This window comes from Tasmannia lanceolata, unplaced genomic scaffold (genome assembly GCF_043159265.1).
Source record: "Tasmannia lanceolata isolate RefF3 unplaced genomic scaffold, GAP_Taslan_0.1 ptg000018l, whole genome shotgun sequence".
NCBI classification, from domain to species: domain Eukaryota; kingdom Viridiplantae; phylum Streptophyta; class Magnoliopsida; order Canellales; family Winteraceae; genus Tasmannia; species Tasmannia lanceolata.
The window spans coordinates 6,457,147-6,485,051 of record NW_027518695.1 but is presented as its reverse complement, the minus strand read 5'-3'; the positions used below and the strand labels follow the sequence as shown (position 1 = coordinate 6,485,051).

Sequence of the window (27,905 nt, the reverse complement as noted above, 5' to 3'; positions counted from 1 at the left end):
ACCAAATCTCGTATGCCACCTGTACGTCGTTTTCTTTATCAAGACGGTGCTCCGTCCAGCACTCTCCTGTTCCTCTTTACAAACCCCGAAGCCGCAAGTTTTTACGAGTGAGATAGAGGGTTTTGCGCGATAAAGAGAGAAGCTGGTGCGTGTCTGCGCGGAGGAGAAATTCGCGCTACGTGGCACTTTTATTTCGGGTCTGGCTTTCATATTCTCGTTGTTCTGTTTTTCTTCTTCGCTTCCACTGCAAGGCACAACTCCTATGCCATTCCCAAACCTTCCAAACCTCAACATTTATTCCCATTCAATTTCTCGTTCACGCATTTCTTCGAGCAGTTAGCGTTTGAAAACATTCGAACGGGAAAGAGTCTCGCGTTCTGAAATGAGTTGAGAAAATCGGCTTTTTTTGACGGAATTTAGCCCATGAGGAATGTGACTACGTACCTCAATAGGCGGCATGTCGCGGCTATTATACGCCATCCTTTGATCTTCTCATCAGGTTTTCCAATCATGCTCATTTTCTCTTCCGTTTGTCTGTAAATATCATCAGTTTTGTCCTTTGTTCTGTTTAATTGTGAAATTATTTACAAGAATAAGCATTCAATTCGGCCTTCATCTGTTATGATATATCTATATATAATTATCAGAATCATCACAGCTATTCTAAACGAATGCAAGTAATTTTTTAAAACAAATGCCGGCGATTTTTGTAAGAATTGATCACCTTAATAAGTTGTCCAATGACTTACTTAACCCATTAAAGGATTGAAATTTTTTCATGTTGTTTCTCTTTTTTAGTATCTGTAATGATCAATTTAGGGAGCAATATAGTGTCATACTGAATAGATAAAAAGGATTCAAATTGCCCTTTTGCCGCGCTTGGCATTTTTCTCTTTTAATGTATATATAGTTCCATGCATAGTAGTGCACTTTGTCTTTCGCCACATTTCCCTATCCTTCAGCCACCTGATCACCTCTAGTGAGTCACCTTCCACCATCACCCTATCCATGGAATGCGCCTCTAAAGGCCTAATACCTTGGAGCACGGCTCTGATCTCGGCTTCATTGGAATATGAATTCCCAATGGGGCCCCAAAAAGCCCACAATGTCTCACCTCTATCATCTCTTAATAAGCCCCCCATTCTAGCTGGTCCAGGGTTCACCAAGCTGGAACTATCAAAATTTAGTTTAAGCTGCCCAGGGAGAGGAGGATCTCGCCTCTGAGATATGATTTGTCGTTGTTCACTATTGAAACATATCTCACGCCAACCCTGCCATTTAGGTCACATGCAGATACAAATTTGAAATCAGGGAGAATCCTAACCCAAGAAATGGTTCGGGCTATGATCTTTATGAAGATGAATTGAGGGTTTTTAACTTGCCCTCTAAACACTCGGGCATTTCTCTCATTCCACATAGCTAGCAAAGTTACATTCCAAAGAATTTCACCTTTCTTTCGTTAGGGACCCATCGACTAACTCTCCAACAAATCTGGTGGAGTGGCAGAGAAACCCATAGAATCCCAAATGTTCTGAGAATCCTGCTCCACACATACCTGGCCAGCTCACAATGAATGAACATATGATGGACATTCTCGCCCACCTCCATGCGTAAAGCACAATGATCAATAATCTACATGTGAGAACTTCGAAGATGATCCACTGTGAGGATCTTGTCTAGCACAACCGACCATCCAAAAGTACATACCCTAGGTGGAGCAGGAATACTCCATACCCTGTTTAGGCGGGAGGGACCAGAGTTCGATACAATCTGCTGGTAGAATGATTTGACGGTAAATGTCTCAAAAGAGCACTAGATCCAAACCCTTCTGTCTTTCCCTGATTTCTTGATGTATATACCCTCGATAACTGCTAGCAGACCCGCAACCCTTTCTAGCTCTCTATCAAAGAAATGTCTCATGAAGTCAATGCTCTAAGAAACCATACCCTGCTACCCAAAGCTTTTCCTTTGTCAATCATCCTACTGAGGGTCTCGGCGATGATCACAAATAAGGAAGGAGAAAGTTGATCTCCCTGCATTAATCCTCTCGAGGACTTGAAAAATCATTTTGGCGAGCCATTCACCAAAATTGAGAACCAAGCCAATGAAACACATCTTCAAATCCAACCCCTCCACTTAAGGCCGAATCCCATTCTTTCTAGCAAGTAGTCTAAGCAGTCCCACTCCACCCGGTCGTAGGCTTTTTCCACGTCCAACTTGTAGACATTTCCTTTCTCTCCACTCTTAAAATAATAATCCACCACTTCATTGGCAAATGGCAATCACGGCGCAGCCTAGAATTTGTTTTTCTCCTATAAAAGCCGACTATAAAAGCTGGCACTATCTTTGGGAGGATTCTCTTCAATATTTTTGCCAATACTTTTGCCAAAACTTTGTAAAGACATCTCACCAAGGTTATGCGACGAAAATCAGAAATATTAGCCGCTCCTTTTACTTTAGGGATAAGAGCTATGAAAGTTGCCCATGTTCCTTTTTCAAGCTCTAGACCAGCATAAAACTCCATGAAGATATTTAAAATGTTCTCTTTCACAAAATCCCAACAATTTTGAAAAAAGGCCAAAAAAAAGTTGTTTGGGCCTGGATCTCTGTCCTTACTTAAAGCAAAGAGGCTTAATTTTATCTCTTCCTCCTCAAATGGTTTTTCCAAGGATTGTTTTCTCCTACAGCTTGTTGTTCTACTCAATTTTTTGTGTTTCTCCAATTTGGTCCTCCTTTCATTTTTTTCGTTATCTATTTTACTATATAAATAACTGAGATTTTATAAGAAAGTCAAGAGACAGGAAACAAGTTGGCCAAAAAAAAAAAGACCCAGGAAGCAAGAGGGAGATATTTTTCTTCCTGCTTTCCCCCCCTCACCCACCTTTTCTATGAGCGAAGTAGTAGGGTTCTCAAGTGGAACCCATTTCAAATAAAATTCTCACTGGTACTAGGAGGATTTCTCATGATGGTAAGTGTGTCACAAAATTGACCATATAAAATCATGTTTACGCGGAGGAAAAAAAAATCTTCACGAGTAATTTTTTTTTCATAAATCTCTAGTACCATTTTATATTTATTACATTTACTATTCGTTTTTATTCTTTTGCAGCTTTACATGATGGCAGTGCCTTCCGAACCCTATCACGGAAGTATCTGTTGGTGAAAGGTCAAAGTCATCACATCCAATTTCGAAGCTGGAGAGGAGTTAACTGGTTGTCATCATATCTGCTGCATCAGCATTCGCATGTGAATGTTTCTTTTCTACAATGCTGTACTCTATTGATGCATATCTGGTGGCTTAATTATCGCTACTGGAGAGTTATTTATGTCCATATTTGTATTCATCATGATGGGATATGACAATTGTTTTCCCAACTGTATTTCTTAGGCTCGTGTTTTTTTTTTTTTTGCAGTTTTTCAACGGGCTTCACCAGTGTCCATGGTGAAAGGCCATCGTCGGAGTATGCAAAACTGAGAAAGGAATCACTGGAAAGTGAGTTTGGGCTTGCACTTGGAGTGCATCGCTCAAAAAGTGTTTCAACTGACTATCGTTTTGGTCCATTCTTGGCTTTGTATAGGGCTGCAATTATCTCCTTCCATGTGGCTAAGCTGACCATATGGCATTTTTTCGTTCAAGACTCACGTAAACGTGCTGTTAAGGTACTCATCTTTTACTATTTTACTCATTTCTTTTATGCTTTGACAAACTATTTGTACCTTGATTTACTTCAGGCTAAAACGTGCATAGACCTAGCAGGTGATAAGTGAAGATCATGTTGTAAGATATTGAACTGATATATCATTTTAGCAGTAATGATTTAGAAAAAAAAATTGTTATTTTCTCCATAACTCGGGTAGCCCATCTCATTTGGAGTCCTCCTCCTTTACTTCTTTAAGCTTGCACTTGGAACTTCAAGAGGTTAGGAGAGAGTGACAGCAGCAAGGACTTCCCAAAATTTCAACTTTTTTCTACTTTCCCTTTTTTGGATCTTTGGGCTACTGCGACTAGCTAGTGAACTAAAATGATTTTCTTTTTGTGAAAAATTGAAAGCCCCTAGCAAAATGAATGGGTATTTATGGGGAGGGGGTGGGTTATTTTACGATTAATTGGGGAGTCATGAGATGGGGGGAATCTTTTTGGTTAATTCCTTGGGGGCTTAGGTTTTTTCTCTAGGCTAGATCAATTTAGGATATTCCCATGAGAAGGGTCCCAATCAATTTGAATAAATACAACTTTTCATAACAAACTAAAAGTGAAAGGTTAGGATTGATTCCGTATGGAACCATCAAGGATTAGGTGGGAACTTTAAGGGCCCAATTGTAATTATTTAGTCTAGTGATGGTATATTTGGTATATCGATTCTCAAATCCCAACTCTTTGAGTACTTCCCTCAATCAAATCAATTTACAACTTGTAACTGCCATAGCTTGGTACCCAGATTCAGCACTAGAGCGGCAACTAAACTTTGCATTACTTTTCCAGCTCACCAAATTTCCACCAAGGAAGATGCAATATCCTGTAGGTTTATGACTAGAGTTTTGGAGATTTCGGATGGTTGATATGGAGAGGATAGAATGATGGATCTAGGGTTTTGAAATTTTCATGAATGGGGGAATATATTTTCCAAATTTGGATGTGAAGGAATTAGGGTTAGGTACTCAAATAGGATTAAGAATTAAAATAACTAGGGTTACGATATACTAAAGGATTGGGAAAGGTTCTAAAATAACTAGAGATACGAGGATAGAATGATGGATCTAGGGTTTTGAAATTTTCATGAATGGGGGAATTTATTTTCCAAATTTGGATGTGAGGGAATTAGGGTTAGGTACTCAAATAGGATTAAGAATTAAAATAATTAGGGTTACGATATACTAAAGGATTGGGAAAGGTTCTAAAATAACTAGAGATACGAATTACTCAAGGATGGGAGACTGTAAAAGTTCACATTTCAGAGAGAAAACATGTGTACAATACAAGCAGGAGCTGCAGAAGTCATAGTCACTGTCCCGCGAACTATCCATCTAGATGTTTGTATTGAATGAAGAAAGAGGAGAACATTTGGAACATTGACAAAAATGTAAAAGAAGGATATTGAATTTTCTTGTCCCTATTCGCCTCCCTCCTCTTCCATATGAAGTGCTTGTGGATGGATCCTTAAAAACTCAAGATGGTATCAGAGCCATTCTAGATCTTGATCAAGAACTAGAACAGGTATGTGATCTAGAAGAGGTATGTTCTCCAATTTGAAACCCTAATTTCATCACCTTCAATCCGAAAACTTTTTCTGCCTACACTTCTTACCTTTAGTGTTCACCAATTGGGGTTAGTCTCCATAGGTATAGAAATCCTTGGATAAGCTATTCTTGGGTTTGGTTACCCTGCTTGGATAATATATTCTTGAATAAACCCCTGATATTAGCTACCCTGATTGTGTGGTATACCTAATACATTGGGGCTGTTTTCAAGGATAAAATAAACATCGGTTTGCTATCCCCATGGAGAACAACCCCACTGTTTTTCCATTCGATATGCTTGACTTCATCCCTGTTGAATTTTGTCCGTAACTCAATGCCCCTGCCTGTGCTGTTCGTTTAGAATTTCCTCTATACCATTTGAAGTCATGATATGCATCTAGGTTTGACATTTCTTTTTTGTTTAATCATTGTGATTGGTTTCTAGCTATATCCATATTAGTTGGGTGATAATGCCATTTATTTCATATTATGACTTGAATGTTTCAGTATGTACATGTTGAAAGCTCCTTGGATTTTGTTAGAAACTATGTTTTATATTGGAACTTGCATCCTCTACTTAAATCCTTATTTTTAGCCTACGAAGATATAGATTAATAAATTCTTTCTGGTATGTATTTTGACTGTCTTCAATTTGGCTCAGTTTCGGGAGACGTTAATCCGCTTGGGACCTTTCTATGTCAAGGTTAGTCACTCTGTGATGTAGAAATACTCGTTGAGAAGTTGATTAGATAGCATCTCCACTTTAAGCTCCAATTTCAGTTCAATAGTTGTGCCCGATACTCTTAAATGATTTCTTCTTGGGATACTGATTGTATTCTATGCTAGTTATATCATTTAGTGGAGGAACAATTTTTATTTAATTTTTCATTTTGAAATGTAAAGGGAATCCTTAGTGATTATGTTTTGCTGAATTATATAGATTACAGAGTCAGCAACATGTAGACTCAACTCAACTCAACTCAACTAAGCCTTTGTCCCAAACTAGTTGGGGTCGGCAGTCAGCAACATGTAGAGTGCATGAACAATTTAAGATCGACTTGTGAAGATATCATTTTGGTTTACAGATGACATGTGAAGAAATGAAAAATTTCAGATCATCGAGAGGCAAATTTTATCAAGGTACTCTAGCAAGAGAGATATAGAAATTTGATGAAGGTGCCTCTTCAACTCTCCAAGGGATTGCCATCGTTGGGATGGAAAAGAGAAATTATGTTTTGATGCTGTTAAAAGACTAGCTTATTTACATTTGTCACAAATAGATGGAGATTGAGCATATGCATATCTTCATTCCCTACATTGGTGCCGAAAACCTCTCACTTTCATAGTGAAATTCACTTCCAGAAAATATTAATTTTTGGTGTGAGCCCTATTACTCTCGAACCCTGTCGCCGTTATTTGCTCATGTGTAACAACACAGGACACTGTCCCTAGGTGGGCCATTTTCTTTTCATTGAAAGCTTTCCTGTTACTGCTATTCAATTGATAAAAAAATAACCAGTATTTTAGTATGAGTATATAACAAATTCCAATATTAAGAATTCTAAGAAATTTTTGTGCCAAAAAATCATTAATTACGCTGAAATGGGAGACATGGGTCAATTGGTTAAAGGTATTAAAAGAGAAGACCAACACATACTGGGGCCAGAAAGCTTAGTCCACCATCTGTATATTGACATTGATGACTGCAAGAAATTATTAATTAGTAAACATATCTTGGTATTAAAGATTGTGAAACCTATGTATTATGTGTCCATATTGGTATTCAATTGTCATGTTCAGTGAGCTGGTATTAATTGAAATCCTGATCAATAATTACCATATCACCCGCCGCAACTATGTATAAGGGACTCTATTCTTTTTGTTTAATGAGATTGGGGACCATACAAACCTTATGGTCCTCTTTCCTACGAATGGGGCTTCTTAGATTGCTTTGTTCTCTCTTGATTCTCTTATTTTTTTCCCCATTTTCTTATGGTATTGTGATACACATTCTACTTGTTGGGGTCAATTACATGATTGTTTATTTTTCTTTTTATGGTTTACAGCTTGGGCAGGCTCTGAGCACTCGACCAGATATATTACCTAAATTGTATTGCCAAGAACTTTCTAAGTTACAGGTATGTTTTTCTTTTTCTTGGTAGCTCATTTTTGTTTCAGGAAGGGGATACAATCAATTGTTCCTGTTGGAATATGTTTAATAGTATAGGAGCATTTCTTTTCACAACATTATTTAGTATATAGATACTACGTGAGTGATGTTATATGTTATCTCTTACCTCACAATTCTCTTCGCTCTTCCTTCCTTCTTCCTTTGTCTATTGGCCTAATACACAACCATAAACATGGTATCAGAGTCATGATTTCTTGGGTTTGATCCTTCACCATGATTGGTTGATTGTTATTGTTATTGTGATTGTTTTTTTTTTTTTTTTTTGGCAGCCTATGTTATCTTTGCATCATAGGTGTTTGTTGGTTTGACTGAGTGACTGGTGGGGTGCTCTTTGGGGGAGCCATAGTGGAGACAAAGTTGGGAATGTTAATTTCTCCTGATTATCTCATTGTTCATGTTACTTCCATTAAACTTAATGGTAGTAATTATGTTCACTGGGCCAAGTCCGTGAATGTTTTCCTTACTGCAAAAAGGAAAATGAATTACCTTTTAGAAGTGAAACCTCTGTTTAATGCATTCAATTTCTCTGAGTGGATTCAAGAAGACGCTCAAATTGGATAATGGTTGTGGAATAATATAGAGCCAAAAATCATTAGCAGCCTTATTTTTCTTGATAAGTTTGGGTACATGTTTGGAATATGTATTCTGGGTCCAACAGCATTCCCTGAATATATCAGTTGTATCAACAGTTTTTAAAATTTTAGAATTGATTAGAATTTATTGCCGAAACCAGAAATCTTTTTTCTTGAGGTTTGCAGAATTTGACACTTGGTACCTGTTTCAAATTCTAACACTCATTGCTATGTGGGATTCCTGCTCCCGTACCCATACCATGCAACATAGCTTTATTCTAATGTTTGCAATCTTACCAATATTTATCATCCTTAAAGGGGTTATGACAAAGGTGAAAAAATGTATGAGCTCTTACATATGATTACTCAATCACAAAAATAAGGCCAAGAGGAATGGATCTTTACTCATGTGCTTGTTGAACAATCCGCTAACATATATTGATGCACTCCATCTTGATAAACTACTGGTTCCTACTTTTTTTTGGTGCTTTCATCAATAGATTGTGATTATCAACAATATGATTGATGACCAGACACTATTGGGGTAATAGGTAGCATACCAAAAAAACATGGTTCAAAGAGTCCAATTGTCTTAGCTAGTAAGGCTGGTTCCCTCAAAAAATGAAATAGGAATGACTCTCTTGGCTAAACCAAGATGAATGTCGGTAATAATTCCAGTTGTTTGCGGATCTCTGATATTGAAGATACAACTACTTTAGTTGTTGACAAAATCCAACTATTTACATTCTATCTTGTTGCTATTATGACAAAGTATCCTTTGGTTTGAGAACGGGATTTTTTTTTCGTAGTCTTCTGAAAGACTTAGTGACACATTATTTCATGTTCATCATCACAACTGACTTTTCAATTTGTTGCTAGGATCAAATTCCACCTTTTCCAAATCATATTGCAGTTAGATTGATTGAGTCTCAATTGGGCGCTCCAATTTCACAAATATTTGCTGACATCAGTGCCGAACCCATTGCAGCAGCATCTTTGGGGCAGGTGTATAAAGGTTAGAAAATCTATTATCATGGATAGGAGGGAATTATGGCCTTTTTTTTTTTTTTTTACTTTTCTATTTTGCATGTGTATTCTTGGGTAGATCTTGAAGGATCAATATATTAAGTTCTCTATGCCTAAATGCTTTCTGGTATTGTTTTTGAGTCATTCAGCCCATCTCTATTCTGGGGAACTTGTAGCTGTTAAAGTTCAGAGACCTGGTATGTCACACTTGTTGACACTTGATGCCCTATTGTTTCACATGATTGGAGGCCAGTTAAAGAGATTTGCCAATGCTCGGAAGGATTTATTGGTAGCAGTGAATGAGATGGTGCGGACACTAGTTCTTTTCTTTGTTTCATGAATTTGGCCATAATTGCTGATGCAATTACCTTCCACGTACCTTTATTTCTCAAAATTGTATAGGGCATTGAACACTTTATCCTCTATATACTTGTTCAATCAAAGTTGTGAATGCCTGTACATCATCATATTGATGTGACCTAAAGCGTAGGAACTATGCTATCTTTTTAAGTTATAGTTTCTTAATTTCTCTTCCAATATTGGAAATAGACCACCAGCCAAAAAAAAAAAAAGGAAATACAGGGAAAATAATTTTTGGGATGAATCCATACCTTAGAAATTCTATGATGCTTGTTTTTACTCCATCATAGAAGTTATTACAGTTTGAAGTGAAAAAGGAAAACCAGCTGAAAGCCCATATAGCCGAGATCTAGTTCAAACTAAGTCACCAATTTAGACCGAATGATGTAAAGGAAAAACTTATTATTGGCAAGGAAATCTCACATGCTATTAGCAGCCAAAGAAACATGAGACACTTGCATCATCTGCAACTAGGAAAAGAATTGGAGATTTAAAAGTAGGGAAATGTTATCAGCACAACCAGATTTTGATATTTGAACAAACCCAGTTGTCTTTTCTTCTTTAATTGGCTCGTGAGAGCTTTTTGGAAAATTTAATAACCTTTTGACAGCTCTTTAAATACTAAAAAGACAAGATGGGTTAGTGAAAATATCAAAATATAGTTGTGCTGAACTGCTGATATCATTTCCCTAAAAGTATCACATGTCTTTTATCAGAGATTCACCTCTCTCCCACTAATATGCATTAAGGCAGCCCTCATCCGCCATGAGTACAACTCAACTCAACTAATCCTTTGTCCCAAACTAGTTGGGGTCGGCTAATGAATCCTTTAGAAAATTTTCATGAAGAAGGTGAAAGGATCTACCCGGCTCAAATTGACTAAGTCTAATCCTGACACTAGTTGTGTTCGTCTACATGGATCATCTTCTTTCATTCTATCCTACCCAAGGTCATGTTCTCTGTTATGTTCCTAGCCCTCAAGTCTTTCCTCATTGTTTCTAGCCAAGTTGTTTTTGGTCTGCCCCTAACTCTTTTTACTCCATCAACTTGGCACGAGTCACTTCTTCTCACTGGAGCATACAAAGGCCTACGTTGGATATGCCCAAACCATCTTAAGCGGTGCTGTCTCATCTTCTCCTCAATTGGGGCCACCCCCACCTTTTTATGATCACCTCCATGAGTAAGCGATGAAAATGGCACATGGAATCATGTAATTGCTTCCAACATCTTAATGCTCTTCCACCAAGAAGCAGATGCATGATCATGACATTGAGTCGTTGACATTTCAAAAATATTATGATGTGGGGGCATTTGGAATAACCCTGCAACTAATAAAAAAGTCTACTTAGTTTTATTTAATAAAATCAGATAAAAAGTTTAATTCTTGGGTATAATAAGTTCGCTTATATCATGCGTAGATTACAGAAGCATTTAGAAATTAGAACTGTGAAGAAGATGAAATGGTGGAGGTGAAGGCCAGATGTGGGAGCATTTGGCCATACCAATAAAAGTCTACATACTTTATTTAATAAAATCAGATAATTTTTTTAGATCATATATAGATTACAGAAGTGTTCAAAAGAACTACTAAGATGCAATGGATGTGAAGATGGCACGGAATCACTAATATTTTATGAGTTCCATCTTTGTTTCCTATTTTATCTTCTAAGTGAAAGCTAGACGACATGCTTATCCACATATCCAGGTTTTTTTGTTATTGAGCAGGTCAGACACATGTTTGAAGAAATTGATTACATCATGGAGGGGCAAAATGCGGACCGGTTTGCTTCCCTTTATGCTTGCTATCCAAGTAACTTTTCTTACGCTCGTTTTAAATGCTTGGATTTGCAAAGCTTATTTTATCTTCCTTTTTTCTTCATATAACGTTGCCTTTTAAATTATGGCCATTGTGCATATGAACTAGAATTGTTTGTGCAAATAGAAAAATTTATTTTGACAGGATAGCATCTTGATTGCAGTTAGTTGGGAAGTTTTGAAGTGGCCTATTTGAGCTAAAAAGAAAGCCGCGGGGTTGTCATAGGACATACGCTTACCTAATGTATATGCTTTGCTGTGCTGACTCGCTTTTTTTCAATACAAAGAGGATCACATGCTTCTTAAACCACCTCTGTAATGGAGTTAGGTACCTAATCCCAATACATGAAGATGAAAAAAAAGGTATCCAACAAGCAACAAAAAAGAACTAGAAAAACCACAAAATCTTGACAGTAAAAAAATCCTAAAAAAAGAAAAACATTAAAGACGTGAATAAAATTCAGTATTACTAGTAGTCTGATCGACATAATAGATTCATGGGTTTTTGACATATTCATGCAAAAATGTTGCATTACATATTTTTTGAAGAGGAAAAAACAAACTTACTTTACAATATTAAAAAAATAATTAAGTATTACATGTGATCCACTATCAGCGTTAAATATACATGGACCTAGTGCAAAGTTCAAGCATCTATAACGTTTTACAGATTATTCAATAAAAATGCATTAAGAACAGTAAAACTAATTAAAAATTAGATGCATGGATCTACTGTTAAATCCAAGCATCTATGATGTTCTTACATGTCATTTAAAAAAAAAAGCAAAACATTTAAAAACAATAAAAGATGACTAATATATTCCACTAATCAATGTGATGGATGGATCTAGTGCCAGATCCATGCCTTTATGATATTCTTGCTTGTCATTACCCAAAATGATAAAAGGAAAAAGATAGACGAAGAACACCACAAAAAATTCTAAAAGTTATTAAAACACTACTGTCACTAATCTACTGTTAATTGCATCATAGATGCATGGATTTGTTAGGTTCATCAATTCCATGCTTCACCAACACCCTCTTCTGTTTAGTCACACATAGTGACCAAATGTGTTTTTAATGCATTTGGTGAAGTTCCCGCGTGAAAGTTCCCTTGATGTTCCCTAGGGTGGGTTTAGGTGTCTTTCCTTATGGCATACCTGATGCAACCAGTTAGCTTTTCGTTATGTTTGACTACTTCCTTCAGCTTGAATACATGTATCTAAGGTTGCATTGAGAACAAAAGATTAAAAACTTTCAAGAAATAACACTTTTCATTGGCTACCATGTTAATTTTTATTTTCTCGCTTCTCTTGTACCTGAAACATATTGATCATGATTAGCTTTTGATTGACAGAACATAGTCAAAGCACCGATAGAAGAAAATCAGCTGTGGATGGTGTTACAAAGATAAATGGTGTCAAGGTGCCAAAAATATATTGGAACTTGACCCGTAAGGGAGTGCTTACAATGGAGTGGATAGATGGTATCAAACTCACAGATGCATATCGCATGTCTGAAGCCCATTTAAACCGAAAGCAATTAATTGATGAGGTATTTGATAGGTGCTTGCTTTCTTTACACTAGTAGCTTTCTTCCATAATCAGTCCTTCATATAATGAGTGCAATATTCTCCACATTTTTGTGCATCCGCGGTAATATTGGTACACATTATTGTTGAAGATATATGATTGTTACTTTTCATCCTATTATCTCGTGTTTCTTCATGTATGCAAATAAATTAAAGGATAATATATTAGTTTCTGGGTGTCTTTAATCTGCCAAAATGTAACTACTTGTCCATTGATATGTTTGTCCGAAAATGAGATCTTTAACTAATATGTATGCATACTAGCATGCCATTATATACGTGCATATTTGTCTGAAAAAAAAACCATGTATTATGTGTAACTTAATGGTTGCGTATGTGTTATCGAGTGTCTTTACCCAAATCTAATGTAAGTTGTGCATTATATTGACATTATTTTTGGACAATGATAGGCAGTGTAGTTGGTTGCACACTAGCATGCTTCAAGGTGCTCGAAGCAGCACTTTCTCGGTAAGGGAGTAACGGACATTGTCACTTGACAATGGCATTCCCTCCAAACAATTTTTGCACTCCGCATATAACGATCAATGCCAGCATTATATTGGAAATTGGAGTTGTGACAGGAAGCATAGACATCTGTCTCTCTCTCTATTAATGCGGCATGTGTTATTGCTTGATTCAGTTTAAAAATAAAAAAGAAACGGGAAGTGAAAAAAGTCAGAATGGCGATGGCCGACGATGCACCCATAAAACAGAGAACCACCCACCAGAAAAAGAAGAAAATTAGGATAAAGTAGAAGAAGAGTAGAATCCCAGGCAATATAAATACAGAGACGGCAAGACCTGCTCCCTCAAGTAGAAGAGAAGGTAGAAGAATCAAAAGTACAGAACCAAGGACAAAGAAGGATAAAGAAAATAAGAGGAAGAAGAGGAGGAGGAGAAATCATAAACGGGAGGCAAGAATCCAACAAGAAGATCGAGAGGAATAGGTAAAATCCTGGAAAAAAAGAGGAGGCAGATGAGGAGAAGAAAGATCCAAAAAGAGATGGTTCATCCACATCTCAAGCTTCTTGCCAGGAGAATCATCCTTGTAGGGCATGGAGAGTGCCAAGGGGACATATACAATTCAGCCTACACCACCACCCCTGACTATAGGATCCCTCGGACCTCTCTCGACCCTGAATAGGCCAGCCTTGCCGGAGAAGGAATCTGAAAAGTTGTTTCCAGCGATGGGAATTGTCCAAATTGGAAACTATATTTTTATGTCTCCCCTTATCAACGGAACCGATTGACGCTCTGTAAGATCGGAAAGTCCTTTTCCTGGAAGAGGATAATTGGGGTGAAGGATGACTGTAGGATAACAGAGCACCTCTTTGGAAATTTTCTGGCAGAGAGGATGAAGGGGATGAAGGTTCTTCCTCTTCTTTTTTTTTTTTTTTTGAAAGATGACAAAAAGGTGATGAAGGTTCTTCTTTTGGTTCCCAAAGGGTGAGTCGGCTGCGGATGTTTTCGATCGGGTCTCAAGTTTTCTGGAGTTTTAATGGAGGGACATAGACATGAACTGGCTCAACTGTGACAATCAATCTAAAATCAACCTTGCCATCATCTCACACGAACTTTCAATTTTCATTTGACATTGAAGGGTGTCTTGTTCATTCAAAAAAGAAAATGTTCTATTCGAAATTGGATAATAAAAACAGTTTATAGGTTTTTTCCATGGATTTATGTGATGCTTACTGTACTTCATTTTCTGACCACATCTTACACAGTTTCACCGATGCCTATAACGAATCCTGTTCCTTCTAACCTAGAGAGCCCAGTCCCAAGACTCGATTTAACCGGGTTGTTCTGGATTTACTGTTATCCTAACAACTATAGCAAGTTCTATATTTAATTGGGGAGTCTTGGAGTAATGTATGATTAATATTTATAGTTTGTAATGTCACACAATTAGATCTGGCACACCATATAATATTCTGACCTCAGTTCTCTTTTATTTGGCTTATCAGGGACTTTATTGCTCATTGAGGCAGTTGCTTGAAGTTGGTTTCTTTCATGCCGATCCACACCCTGGAAATCTTGTTGCTACCAGTGATGGATCTCTTGCATACTTTGACTTCGGTATGATGGGAGATATTCCTCGTCATTATCGTGTAGGACTTATCCAAGTGGTTAGCGTTCTTTGCACCATAACTCTACCACAGAAAATCCATGCTAGAGAATTTATACGTGTTTTACCAAATTAATCATCCATTTATCTTGGGTTTGTCCTTTATATATATATATATATATATATATATATATATATATATATATATATATATATATAGGGAAATGTTATCAGCACTACTATATTTTGATGAGGGCACTCCTCACTTTATTAAAAGTACGGTATGGCCCTCACCATAGGATGATCCAAACCGTCCATTAGATGGGCTACAGCCTAAATAGGTTGTGCCTCAAAAATCAATTCCGTAGGTTGATCCTAACCCTCCGATCTGAATGTTATAGGGTTGATCCTAACCCTCTATAGATCGGAGGGTTAGGATCAACCTATGGAAATAATTTTTGGAGCACAACCTATTTAGGCTGTGGCCCATCTAATGGACGGTTTGGATCTTCTTATGGTGCGGGCCATACCGTACTTTTAATAAAGTGAGGAGTTCCCTCATCAAAATATAGTAGTGCTGATAACATTTCCCTATATATATATATATATATATATATATATATATATATATATATATATATATATGCCGGATATTATATTCGTGTGGTTCTGTTTCTACCATGTCCAGTAAATTTTTGGTATCATTAATCGTCACATGCATGCCAATGATTTGTGTGTCAGACTTATGCTTTGGTAAAGGATTTGAAGAGCGAAAGGTTATTGTGGAATGGGTTTTGTGTATGTAGTATTTTTATACTTGATCTGTCAATTTTTTTAATTTGTGCTTTTGTTAGCAAATAAAACATACATAACATTACCATATACAACTGTAACTTTAGTATGAAATTGTTCACCAATTCCATAAAGAAAATGACTATTGCAGGCCAAAGTATTGAATGCACTGGCGCTATGGCAATCTAGCCTGGGATGTGATGGCTAGTCAAATGATTTCTTTTGAAAGAATTATAAAATTCTTGGGAAAATGTGCAAAATATTATACTATACTATCTTTTGCAGGAGTTCTGTAATATGTTGTTAAGTTACTATTACTATTAAAAACGAAGAAAATAAACCTACACAATAAAAATCAAAGTAATCATCATAAATTATAGATGCATCTCGATTAATCCTTTGCTGAAATTATACCTCCAGGCTAGAGACAGAAGCCTAACCCATGCTTCAATACACCTTATGTCTCAGACAGATTGGTACTTAAGTGGCTTGAACAAGGCGATAAAATGACTGCCTACTTCCAATCAATATTGGTTAGAAAGCGAGTCTTGTGGCTGACCTTTATATGCATTGGAAACTGCTGTTATTTGTGTGTATGACATAACTTAGAGCCCTTTTCTTTGCTTCAAAGTTCATAGTACAACCGGTCAAACATAGAACTCCAATTTGCAACATCCCATGTGTATTTGACTCTTCTGGCTTTGAGATTTTCTGTCTTTTTTTGTCGAATTGTCTGTTCACTGTTTCTAATTTGTATCTAATTATGAGACCCACATTTCTATTTTTTCTGTTTAACCCTTCAGCTGACCTAGTAACTATGTTTGGTTCTGTTCTGTTTCAGCTTGTGCACTTCGTTAACCATGATTCTTTGGGCTTAGCAAATGACTTCCTTTCTCTGGGTTTTATTCCTGAGAAGGTTGATGTACAGTTAGTTGCAGACGCACTAAAAGCATCCTTTGGCGATGGAACCAGACAATCACAAGATTTTCAGGTACATCCTAGTTCTTTACTTGTTTGTTGTATAGCATGATTTGCTGGTCATTTGCTTTCTGATATTTTCTTTTATTTTTTGTTTCCTCTTTGTGCTAGTTTTAGTTTCTCCCACTTTACATCAGCAGTGGATCAACCAATTCATCATTTATGTTGAACTGTGCGGATAAATTGAAAAGTGGCATTTAGGTTGAATTCATAGTATATACAATAATTTGCAAACCAGGTTTACCGTACGGAAGATTAAAGTGGCACGGACAACAAAACAATGTTTGGTCAAGACTCAAGATAGCCATGTCAAAATTTAAACAAAGTCCTTAAACACATGAAGAAAATGGAACATATTAACTTGTCATCAGCTTCAAAGTAGGAAGATCAAGCTCATGTAGTAGTGCATCATGTATTTTTTTATTTTAAAAAAAAAATTAATGGTCCAAGGATCTGGCATTTATTCCATCATCCAGCACCAATTGGAGGGTTTTGGAGGGTACTAGACAGGCAAAGTAACGTTATCATGTTTGGGCAATTGGGCCCTTTTGGGATCAAACACTCTTTAACAAACCTGAAGCTTGGGCCCTTTTTGAAGGGTTAAAATTCATTTTTCTAGCAAAGAAAACTTATTAGTGATGGTTATCCGAGTAGCATCACTTAGGACGAAAGAGGAGCCGGTGTATATGGAGGCTAGCCAACATTATCAACGAAATCACAGCCATTATGAGTGACTTGGAAGTGTATTCACATATAATGCTAGGTGCAAAGAAAGAGCAGCTTCTTGAGCTTAATGACAGTTTAGATTGATTCTGTCCGTTGGGCCAGGCTTGCACACAATTGAACCATTTTTATCTCTTAATTGATAAAATTGTTATTCATTCCCGACTCCCTTTCCACCCTAACATGCTCTCTCTCTCTCTCTCTCTCTCTCTCTCTCTCTCTCTCTCTCTCTCTCTCTCACAGACACACACACACACACAGACGACGTGTGCAAACGCACTGCCACCGTCGCCATAAAAAAACAAGAAAAAGTGTCCACTTCAATGTCATTTGAAAAAGAAAATGGTGTTCGATTATGCCATTTAAGGCTGACGTCTGAAGACTGTACTGTGCTTCGGTCATCGAATTACATCTTAGAGGGGTTTTCAAGTGAATTCCTATATGCTTCAGTAAAATTTCAATCAATTGGTAACATGATTCGCATCCCTAATAGAACCTGAGATTTTCACAAGTGGTAAGAGTTTCCTCATAACTCTCCCCGCTGTTGTCTTTCAAATTTCCATATGCTAACTGCCCTTCAATGGGGGGATTGAATGTTCTTTTTCTTAACCATTTCCACTATGTTGACCACATCCACAGTAATTAAATTGATTATTAGTAAAGTAGAAAATATAATTACTCTAATCTGTTTTTGGCCTTCATTTTCAGGGTATAATGAGCCAATTATATGATATCATGTATGAGTTCGAGTTCTCTCTGCCACCAGACTATGCATTGGTAATTAGAGCATTAGGATCATTAGAAGGGACTGCAAAAGCATTGGATCCTAATTTCAAAGTTGTTGAGAGTGCATATCCTTTTGTTATTGGGAGACTCCTTGAGGACTCAAGTCCTGATATGAGGAAAATATTAAGGGAGCTTCTTATCCGCAATAATGGCTCCATTCGATGGAATCGGTTGGAACGCCTGGTGGGGAATTCATTCCTTATTGGTTCTGTTACATGCAAAGTACATCTTTTAATTATATCGTATTTGCTAATTTATCCATGCCTAAGATCTTAAGTATATCTTTCTGTTTTTACTGTATTTTCTATCTTAAGTATATCTTTCTGTTTTTACTGTATTTTCTTTAAAAGCATATCATTTGAACATCATGGATTTGTTGTTATTGTGGTTAATCTAACTATTCTAAAGGAATATTTGCTTGTATCAACATTAGCGTGCTATTCCTTGTAATTTGTGTTGATATAGTCAAAAGTATTTGTGCAGCTAATTTAAAATGAAACTATAGTATATCAGTTATATTTTCGTGTCCAAGTTGGTGTTCTAAGCCCATACAAAAAAGTTGGTATGCTGATTTTTGACAGATTGAGATTCAATATTATGTATGATAATGGGATCAATAAGATTTTTTACTTGCTCATTTCATGCTTGACTGTTCCCTATAGTTATTGTAAGAAACTTCTTGTTGGGTCGGTTTAGCTCAATTCTCTCAATTTATTACGAGTATAGATTCTCTAATATGAAACATGGTTTCTTTGTATTTGCTTTACGCAAGAGCAGATCTCAACATGCCTAGATCCTCAATTTATTACTGTTGCACACTCTCATGCTTTTTTTGATTGGTGCGCACTCTCATGCTTGATTGTTCCTAATGGTCACAGTTTGAAAATTCTTTTTGACAGCAATTTTGCTGCAACGTGTATGAAAGTGAGAGGAAAATTGATGCACCCAAGGTTCATTAACAGGCGCCGTTGAACTCAAAATTTTATTAAATGAAAAGGGTATAAAAGGGATAAAAGTAAAATATGTTTTATGTTTTTCTTGAGGTTTTCTTAGGCTGTAGTTCGGCCACCATAGATAATGACTTCTGCCTCTTTTTTAGGGGTGGAGAATGAAAAAATAAATAAATTGGAATACATAAAAGCTAGTTCGGCTCACCCGGCCCACCAAGCCCGTTTCTAAATTTTCTCAACTTTTACATGTTTACACCCTAAAAAGATGGGATTCTGTGGAGCGACTCGGAGTCGCTCCCCAGATTCTCATCGCTGCGTTTAGGCCCGATTCTTTAGGCGCGAATGAGAAGCCTTGCTGAACATGCCCTTAGTGTTCTTCTATTGCCTTTCTATCATCATGTTGGTTTTAGAAGGATGTTAACATGGTATTGTTAGATCAGAGGTGTAGTAAAATATGTTTTATGTTTTTCTTGAGATTTTCTTAGTGTTCTTCTATTGCTTTTCTATCCTTCCTTTATATTTGAAAGATAACTTTTTAATTTTTTTTTTTTATGTTTCCTCTTATATGAGACTGAAACAAGCAGAGAATGTTAGAAGACTTGAAAATTTATTCTACAAAAAAACTAAGCTTCCATCAGAATGGAAATGACACCTTTTTTTTTGAAAGGTGGCCAAAAATTATATTAAAAGAAAGACTGAAATGGTCGGAGTACAGAGGATATACAAGAGACATAACAAGAACATAGCTCAAACAAAAATACAAGAATCAAGGTGGCAGGGCATCAAACAAAGCCAAAGTTTCTTTAGAAATTCCCTCTCTTGCAAGCCTATCGACCCCTGAATTAGCAGAGCGACGCACATGATGGAACTCAATAGTCGAAGATCCAAGCTTTAGTCCTTGATGAACTACACGAACTTCTACTTCCAAGTTGTTCGTTACACCGATAGGCCCTGCAAAGGCCCAGATTACTTCCCCGACTTCATTCCTAAGGACACATCCAATCCCAGCAGACCTGGGTTCCCCAGGCTAGAGCCATCAAAGTTCAATTTTAAAAAGCCCCTTGGAGGAGGCTCCCAATCTTGAATGATTTTTTGAATGGGGGCCGAGTTGAAGCATACTTCCCTCCATCCTTTCCATAAGTCATAAGCATATACAAATTTAAAGCAAGGAAGAATCTTCGTCCCACGCTATCGTTAAGGCTATAGCTTTGATGAAGATAAAAGAAGCGTTTCTTGATACACCTTTGAATATTCTAGCATTCCTTTCTTTCCATAGCATCCAGATAATAGCTAGAAAGGAAATATTCCAAAGGATTTTCCTTTTTTCCACGTAACTTAAGACCAACCAAGGAACAGATCCATGATTTTTGCAGGGAAAACCCATTCCATTCCAAATCTACTTAACAATTTGCCCCGTACTTCCCTAGCAAATTTGCAATGCATAAAGATATGATTAACGCCAACCCCAACTAGTTTGGGACAAAGGCTTTGTTGAGTTGAGTATAAAGATATGATTAACAGTTTCCCCAGCCTCAATACAAAGAGCACAATGGTCGATAATGAGATACTTTCTTTTGCGTAAGAAGTCCACCGTCTGGATCCTTTCTAGCAAGGCCGCCCAAGCAAAAATACTCACTCTAGCCGGTCCCCGGAATGTCCACACTCTACCTATGTTGGAGGACGCGGGCCAGCCACTAGATGATGGTAGAAGGATTTGACGGAAAATCCGTTTGATGTATTTCAAATCCAAACCCTTTTGTCTTCCCCATCATGCTTAATGTAGTTCTCTGTCAACACCTCCAACATTCTAGTCACAGATGCTAACTCTCTCTCAAAAAAATTCCTGCGGAATTGAGGCTTCCAAACCACATTATATGGTTCTCTTTCCATATTGTCCTTCGCAAAATTGTCCTTTACCAGAGCTATGGCACACAAATCCAGAAACAAGTCTTTGAGAGAATGGTCTGACACCCAAATATCATGCCAAAATCGAATTCTGTCCCCAGAGTACTCTAAATTTGGTACCAGCTACAAAGTGGAAGTTAATTCTCAGAACGTCCCATCTCCATCAAACATGGAAATGACAACTATGCCCAAACTAAAATAGAATATGGCTTCTGATATCTTTCACGTCTTATCAAGCTCAAATTACCATCGATACCCCTGATCTTCTTTGAAATATTGTGTTACTTTGTTTCAGATAGCGGCTATTTCTCAACAGGCATCTGAGTCAGCAGACGACCATCCAAATCACTCTGCTGCAAATGCTTCAAATTCTCAAGAATGGAATTCCTTTGACATGCGTTCTGTTGTCGCTGCCACAGAAGATTTATTTCACTTCATTCTGTCAGAGAAAGGTATGAGGGTGAGAGTTTTCCTTGTTCAGGACATAATTAAGACAGCAGATGCCTTTCTTCAGGGTGGAGCTTTGCCGGGCATTTTCAATGAGCAGCACGGACCTAAAGAAAAATCAGAATTTGAGGTTTGTTTAGCTCAATTTTTTCGTCAACTTCTGTTCTGCGTTTAATTACTTTTCTTTGCATCCGATGACTTTGTAGAAAATCCTGCTCATTAAGCTAAAGGTTGCGGGTTATTAACTATAGGGAGATGATATTCACACTCATATTAACTATATGTAGATGATATTCACACTCCTTTTAATATTGGCAGCCCTCTCTCTTTATTCGTGATTGACTGGTAATGGCTTTCAATCTGTAAGGGCCAATGAGAGAAGTGTAAAGTCGAGGACTTCCATTTTGCAAACAAAGAAATGTTTCCGTGACTTGAACCTGTGACCACCAGGTCACAATTTTTGTAATTTCATATGGAAACTAAATAATATATGTCTTTTTTAAATTTTATACTTCTCCAGTTTCTATTAGACTTCTTTATATGGATATTCTGATCTTCTACTTCTGTTATTGGCTCTTGATAGCTTGTTGAATATTATAATAGCCTAGAAATTTGAAATTAAAAGAGGGATCCCCATATCAAAAGGAGTGTAAATATCAGATCTTTATTTGTCTACTTTGAGTCAAGACTATAAATTTGATATTAGATATACAGAAATGGAGGTTAATATATCATTCATTTCAGTCAAATTGAGCTCTAACTGAGGTGTTGGATGTGGTGTTTGACAAGGATTTCAGTTCCTTAAACACCTTACCCTTCCAAACGCTATGACTTGGACTAGACTCTACAAGTTCCTTTATATGGAATCCGCTAATCCAACAGAAATTTATGTTGGCACATTGCTCATGCACATGCCTAGTTTGGTTTCATACACAAGCATACAGGGAAGATTTGCTGAACATACTTGGAACTTGTACATTTGCGTAGAGATTGACTAGCAACATCTTGATTATAAAAAATGACCATGACTTCCTTTTTTAAAAAATGACCATGACAGTGCAGATATGGCATATGTTCTTGGTGATCAGGACTGTTGATCTGATGGGCCATCACAGGGTGACCCAGTGGGTCCAGGTCCGATGCGAAATAGAGATCTCATTCATTGTATTAAGTATAGTAAGGCGTTCAAAGGTCAATGGATGAAAGATATCTTAAATGATGTCTTTTTTTGTCATGTTTGATCAAATGTATGGAATCATTTGACGAGGGTGGGACCCAAGGCAATAGGCAGGACTTGTGATAGCCAACATTATTCATTGATCCAATAATTGTACACGTGGGAGTGGGTCCACACTGGTTATATTCCTTAACAAAAACAATTGTCGCTCGAAACGTTTTTCTCATTTGAACTGCAGTTTCTGGCTCTAAATATTTGTGGGATTATGCTGCTTCCTGCAGGGACAAGCAGTGATCAGAAGGCTGATTAATGGCTTTCGGTCTTTCCGGCAAGCTGTAAACTTAGCACCAGAGGTATGGACTTCAATGCTAATACGTACAGCACTGAGACCCGAGGTTCATAGATTTACACTCGATGTCCTATCTGCATTGGCGACACATTCATGCTATAAATTACCAGAAGCTGTTTGGCTCTGTATATCAAGGTTTCTTCACAGTAAAAATGAACAGGAAATATCGAAAGATTCATGAAATGGTTCTCTTCCTGCCGTAAGGTAATCTGAATTCTTTCATTCAATTATATAATTACATGTTTTTAGCAGCATTACAGAGTTGGTGAGTCATGATCAAAAGGATCTAAACAGAAAATCCAGCAATGGGTGATCTTGATTCGATCGGTGGGCTTTTTCTGGTTGGATTCGGACTGTCGGTTGGATTTAATCGCCTCATTTGTAAGACCGCCAATCTTGACAGTTGGATTAGCTGATGTAGGAGATCTCTTGCACATGGCTCATTCAAGGTGTGGCTGGTCCCACCACTTATATGTTTTGCTGGCCTGAGAATTTTTTTTATTTTATTTTGCACATGCCTGTAATTCCTCTAGATTCTTTATGGATGTATACTAACTTATTCTTTGTTGTGATATTATTTTTTTATCACACACAATAACATCAGATATTTTCTCGGAAAAATAAACAATAAATGCATTTATGAAATAAATTTCATAGAATATATCATATTTTATTATGTTTATGCATATGTTCAGGAAAAAAAAAGATGTCTTTACAATCTCTATGATGGGAATAATACTTGGGTGGCTACTAGTTATTTAAAACCCTATAACTATAAACTTCCATTAGCTATTAGATATCTTATAAATTTAAGTTTCTTTATAGCTATCAAATATATTAAAATTCACATAAGCTATTAAATACCTTATCTATATAGTGTGTATATATGTAGGGAAATGATTTCAGCACAAACATATTTTGATACATGCGCTCACTTGGTGTCTTTTAGTATTTAAAGAGCTTGAAAAAGGTTATTACTATTCCCAAAAGGCACTTTCAAGCCAATAAAACACTAAAGGACAAGCAAGGTGAGCGAATGTATCAAAACTTGGTTGTGCTAAAATCATTTCCTATATTATGGAAAAACTTGATAATATAAATTTCCCTTAAATATTAAATACAAGTGTAAATTTTTCTATAGCTATTGTATGTGTTACAAATGTAAATTTATATGAATCTCTTACAAATGTAAATTTCTCTAGCTATTAAATATCCTATAAGCATAAATTTAGGGAAATGATGTCACCGCTACGTATTTTGATGATTGGACTCCTCACTTTATTAAAAAGTACGGTATGGCCCGCACCATAGGATGATCCAAACCGTCCATTAGATGGGCCACTAGTTTGTTCCTCAAAAATCATTTCCTTAGGTTGATCCTAATCCTCCAATCTATAAAGGGTTAGGATCAACCCTCTAGTATTCAGTCCCTCTATAGATCGAAGGGTTAGGTTCTACCTATGGAAATGATTTTTGGGGCACAACCTATTTAGGCTGTGACCCATCTAATGGAGGATTTGGATCATCCTATGGTACAGGCCATACCATACTTTTTAATAAAGTGAGGAGTGCGATCATCAAAATACAGTACTGGTGATATCATTTCCCTAAAATTTTTAAATTTATCTATTATTTTATGAGGAATGCTAAACTGAAGCGCACCTTGCTAAAAGCCAGCTAAATGGCCACCCCCATTTGATCAATCTCACCCAAGTGCACTTGATGTATGTGATCATGATATTCTATAAGGTAGGTGGTGAGTGATATTTATGCGAGTTAAGAAGATGTAAATCGAGGAAACCAGGTAAGAAAGCTGTAGCTGTCTATGAACGACTCGTAGCAGTCCGACATTGAACACAACTTTTGGCGTCACATTTCAGCTTGCCAACGTCTATATCTTTTTGAAATCATAATACAGACGTGCATCTCAATCATGGTGCCACGTAATTGTTCTTTTCCTCTTTTGGATAAGAAGAAAGTCATAATTATTCAGATCTTCATCTCACTCACCTTCCTCTTCTCTTCCGATTCCGAGTGCAAGCTCCCCATTTTCTTCTCACTGCGTTCTGCAGATAGATTTTATTATAGTTTGAAAACGTGAGGTGTCTTTTCTGAACAACCCTACCTGTCACGAGTTTTTTTTTGTTTGTTTGTTTGTTTGTTTTATGGGTTGAAAATCCTTCATTAGCCTTCTCAATTTCTCTACGTATGATGTGTTGTCAGTGAATGGCTGGTGCCTGAGATTTGCTTTCTCCTTTACTTTGAAAACGTGGCTCTCTATTTTCAAAGAGGAGGAAGATGTAGGTTTAAGGAATTGTATATTATTAGACCACCACCTTCACAGCAGACCCAAGCAACAATAATAATAATATCGTTGATGAGGACACCCTTATCTACTTCTTCTGCTGCAGGGGTTTCGATCGTATCCATGACCTCAGTCTTCGAACGGTTATCCAATTGAAGCTTTTCCACATGAACAAGCTTATTACGTGGAAATTAGGACATTTTCCTACTACTTTCTCCTTTTTTGGTGCATCCAAATGGACCCGAAGAGGTTTTTTTTTTTTTGGTCACAATCCTGACCAGGGCCATGTGGTTTTGTAAGAGATCAAAACCATTGTGTGCTGTATAGTGGATGGGCCAACAAAGAAAATTAGCTCTATTAGACGATTTACGATGGTACTGATTGTAGCAGTACCGAATGAAATCTATAAAATTTTTCTATAAATGTTTTCTTAAGGAACTAGTATGATCTTCTAGTAAGTGTGATGCCCATCCGCGGAATGGTTTACATGAAACTAATAGAAGGCGCGTTAGCCAAATCCAAATACATCTCTTTGAGGAAAATACTTTCAAAATGGGAATCCACTCCGGAAATAAAGAAGAAAGTGAATTTTTTTTTATTTGGTCATTTTTCAGAGTGTATTAGGTGTTTGTGGGGATTATGCCCTCTTTGTTTTCTTGTGCATATCTCACAACTAGGAATCTTGTTTTTTTTTTGTTTTTTTGACAAATAGCAACCCTCAACTTTTAATATTACATAGAGAAGAGACCGCTGCTAGCAATCCGAGATTTCATTTGGAAAATAAAGACGAAATCTTATGTTGTGAGTCTTGTGAGTTGTGACCAATGTTTTAAATTTCGGTTTCGGTACTGATTTCGGACCCCACCGAAATTTTGTATTTCGGTTCGAAATTTCAAACCGAATTTCCGAAATTTCAGATTGAAATACCGAAATTCCGAAATCTCGGACCGAAATACCGAAATTCTGAAATTTGGTAACATTTAAAAAAGAAGAAGAAGGTTTGGTCTGAAATTCTAAATTACCGAAATTTCCGAAAGGCCAAAATTTGGAATTTCGGGAAATTTCGGTTTCGGTCCCCACCGAAATCTAAAACCCTGGTTGTGACAAATGCACAAGAAAACAAGTGAGCTCCCCACGAAATGCGTAACACTGTGGAAATGACCAAATCGTTCATCAATTCCCCTTTGGTCTTTATTTTCCAAAAGGAAATCCCGGTTTAGAAGTGCTTCTCCGTTTGGATGCCAGAATTATTTTGGTTCTTGGGACTTTTGTGGAACAAAAAACTTCCTGGGGATTGGTGGGAAAAAAACTCCCTGGAAGTATCCCGGTAAAATAAAAATCCCATGTTTGGTTGACCGGACTATGGTGGGAAAAAAAAAATCCCGTAAAATAAAAATCCCATGTTTTGTTTGGTTGCTTGAACTGTTGGGAAGAAAAAAGTTCTTCTTTTGGTTCCTCGGATTTCGTGCGGGATTATTTTGGTTCTGGGATTTTTTTTCCAGCTTTGGGTTTCGTGCGGGGTTATTTTGGCTTGTGGGATTCTTTTTTGCCTACTATATAACTTGCAACCAAACGTGTGTTTCCTGCAGAAATTCCACAAAAGTCCCAAGAACCAAAAAAATTCTGGCATCCAAAGCCTTCCAAGTTTCCAACCTTTTAATATTAGAAAGAAAGATATAGTAATAAATGACCCTATTAATGGGTGAGTGACTTGGTCTTCCTGCTCTCCCCTCCTACCTCAACTTAGAAAAATCGGTTTTAATGAACCTCCTAAAACCAGTAAGACTTGGCCTGGCAAACCTGGCTTCTCTTTATATATAAAAAGAGGTATTCTCTGTACATACGATACAGATAAGCGTGTCTCAAGGGATCATTCAAATATGTCGAATACCATACTGTAGATACATAAAAATATTTACTTTTTAATATATATAGAAAATAAAAAGCATACACTTTCATATTCTTCCTTCCTAAAAGACATTTATTGAAAATCCCACTTCTGCCTCATTTATATGATCAGATCAATCAGGCCAATAAAATTAAACCTGGCAAAATGGGACCCGTACCCGCGGGTACACCCGGCCCGCAGGTGTACGGGTACCAATTTCATTACCCACGAAAAAAAATACCCGTACCCATGACCTGCGGTTGGATCTGGGTCGGGCGTTGGTGCCAGCAGGTGCCCGCGGGTTACCCGTCATTCGGTTTTCAACTTTTTATTCTTAAGGCCTAAACACTAAACAGTAAAAAATAGACGGTGGGCCAACAAAACAAGTCAAAGCAATCAGACTATGTGGGTGGCCAACAGTCAATTGCACTTACATGTCCCTGTGTGTGGGACTCAAATTTCAATGGTTGGGAATGATCCACCTAATTAACTTTAATTGGTTGCTGAAATTTGCAACGAATGGTTGGTAAAATTACAACAATTAACAACAATATAGGTCGTGAAATAAATGAAATCGTCGTTGCTGCATAGTTTTCTTTAAAAAAATAAAATAAAATTTTATTGGGTTACCCGCGGGTTTACCCAACCCGCGCGGGTTGGGTCCGGGTACATGAAAAACCTACCCGTAGAATCGCAGGTATTTTTTACCTGTACCTGCGGGTATCGTACCCGTACCCGCGCGGG

The 27,905-nt window shown here is 37.1% G+C and overlaps 1 protein-coding gene and 1 pseudogene across 3 annotated transcripts; both read left to right on the top strand.

Annotated features, from left to right (window-relative positions):
* LOC143849734 (Protein kinase superfamily protein) lies at window positions 1-23,540 on the top strand. 3 transcript variants are annotated; one of them, XM_077358903.1, is made up of 15 exons: window positions 1-499; window positions 3,110-3,242; window positions 3,414-3,660; window positions 5,900-5,941; window positions 7,305-7,376; window positions 8,881-9,016; window positions 9,177-9,334; window positions 11,113-11,197; window positions 12,560-12,756; window positions 14,761-14,922; window positions 16,495-16,644; window positions 18,063-18,323; window positions 21,291-21,572; window positions 22,901-23,172; window positions 23,263-23,540. In XM_077358903.1, exons 1-14 carry the CDS (start codon window positions 424-426, stop codon window positions 23,147-23,149), a joined length of 2,250 nt encoding a protein of 749 aa, XP_077215018.1. In that variant the 5' UTR covers window positions 1-423; the 3' UTR covers window positions 23,150-23,172; window positions 23,263-23,540. The 3 variants fall into 3 exon arrangements, with proteins under 3 accessions (XP_077215018.1, XP_077215019.1, XP_077215017.1); XM_077358904.1 differs by having other exon boundaries at window positions 3,110-3,212; window positions 22,901-23,540; XM_077358902.1 differs by having other exon boundaries at window positions 22,901-23,540.
* LOC143851299 (phosphoglycerate mutase-like protein AT74 pseudogene) lies at window positions 13,459-14,385 on the top strand (annotated as a pseudogene).
* Window positions 23,541-27,905: the final 4,365 nt, after the last annotated feature.

Coding starts and splice junctions, on each gene's coding strand:
- LOC143849734 (XM_077358903.1), top strand. CDS start 424: ATGAGGAATGTGACTACGTACCTCAATAGGCGGCATGTCGCGGCTATT. Junction 12,757..14,760: donor GAAAGCAATTAATTGATGAG/GTATTTGATAGG, acceptor TTGGCTTATCAG/GGACTTTATTGCTCATTGAG. Junction 14,923..16,494: donor GTGTAGGACTTATCCAAGTG/GTTAGCGTTCTT, acceptor GTTCTGTTTCAG/CTTGTGCACTTCGTTAACCA.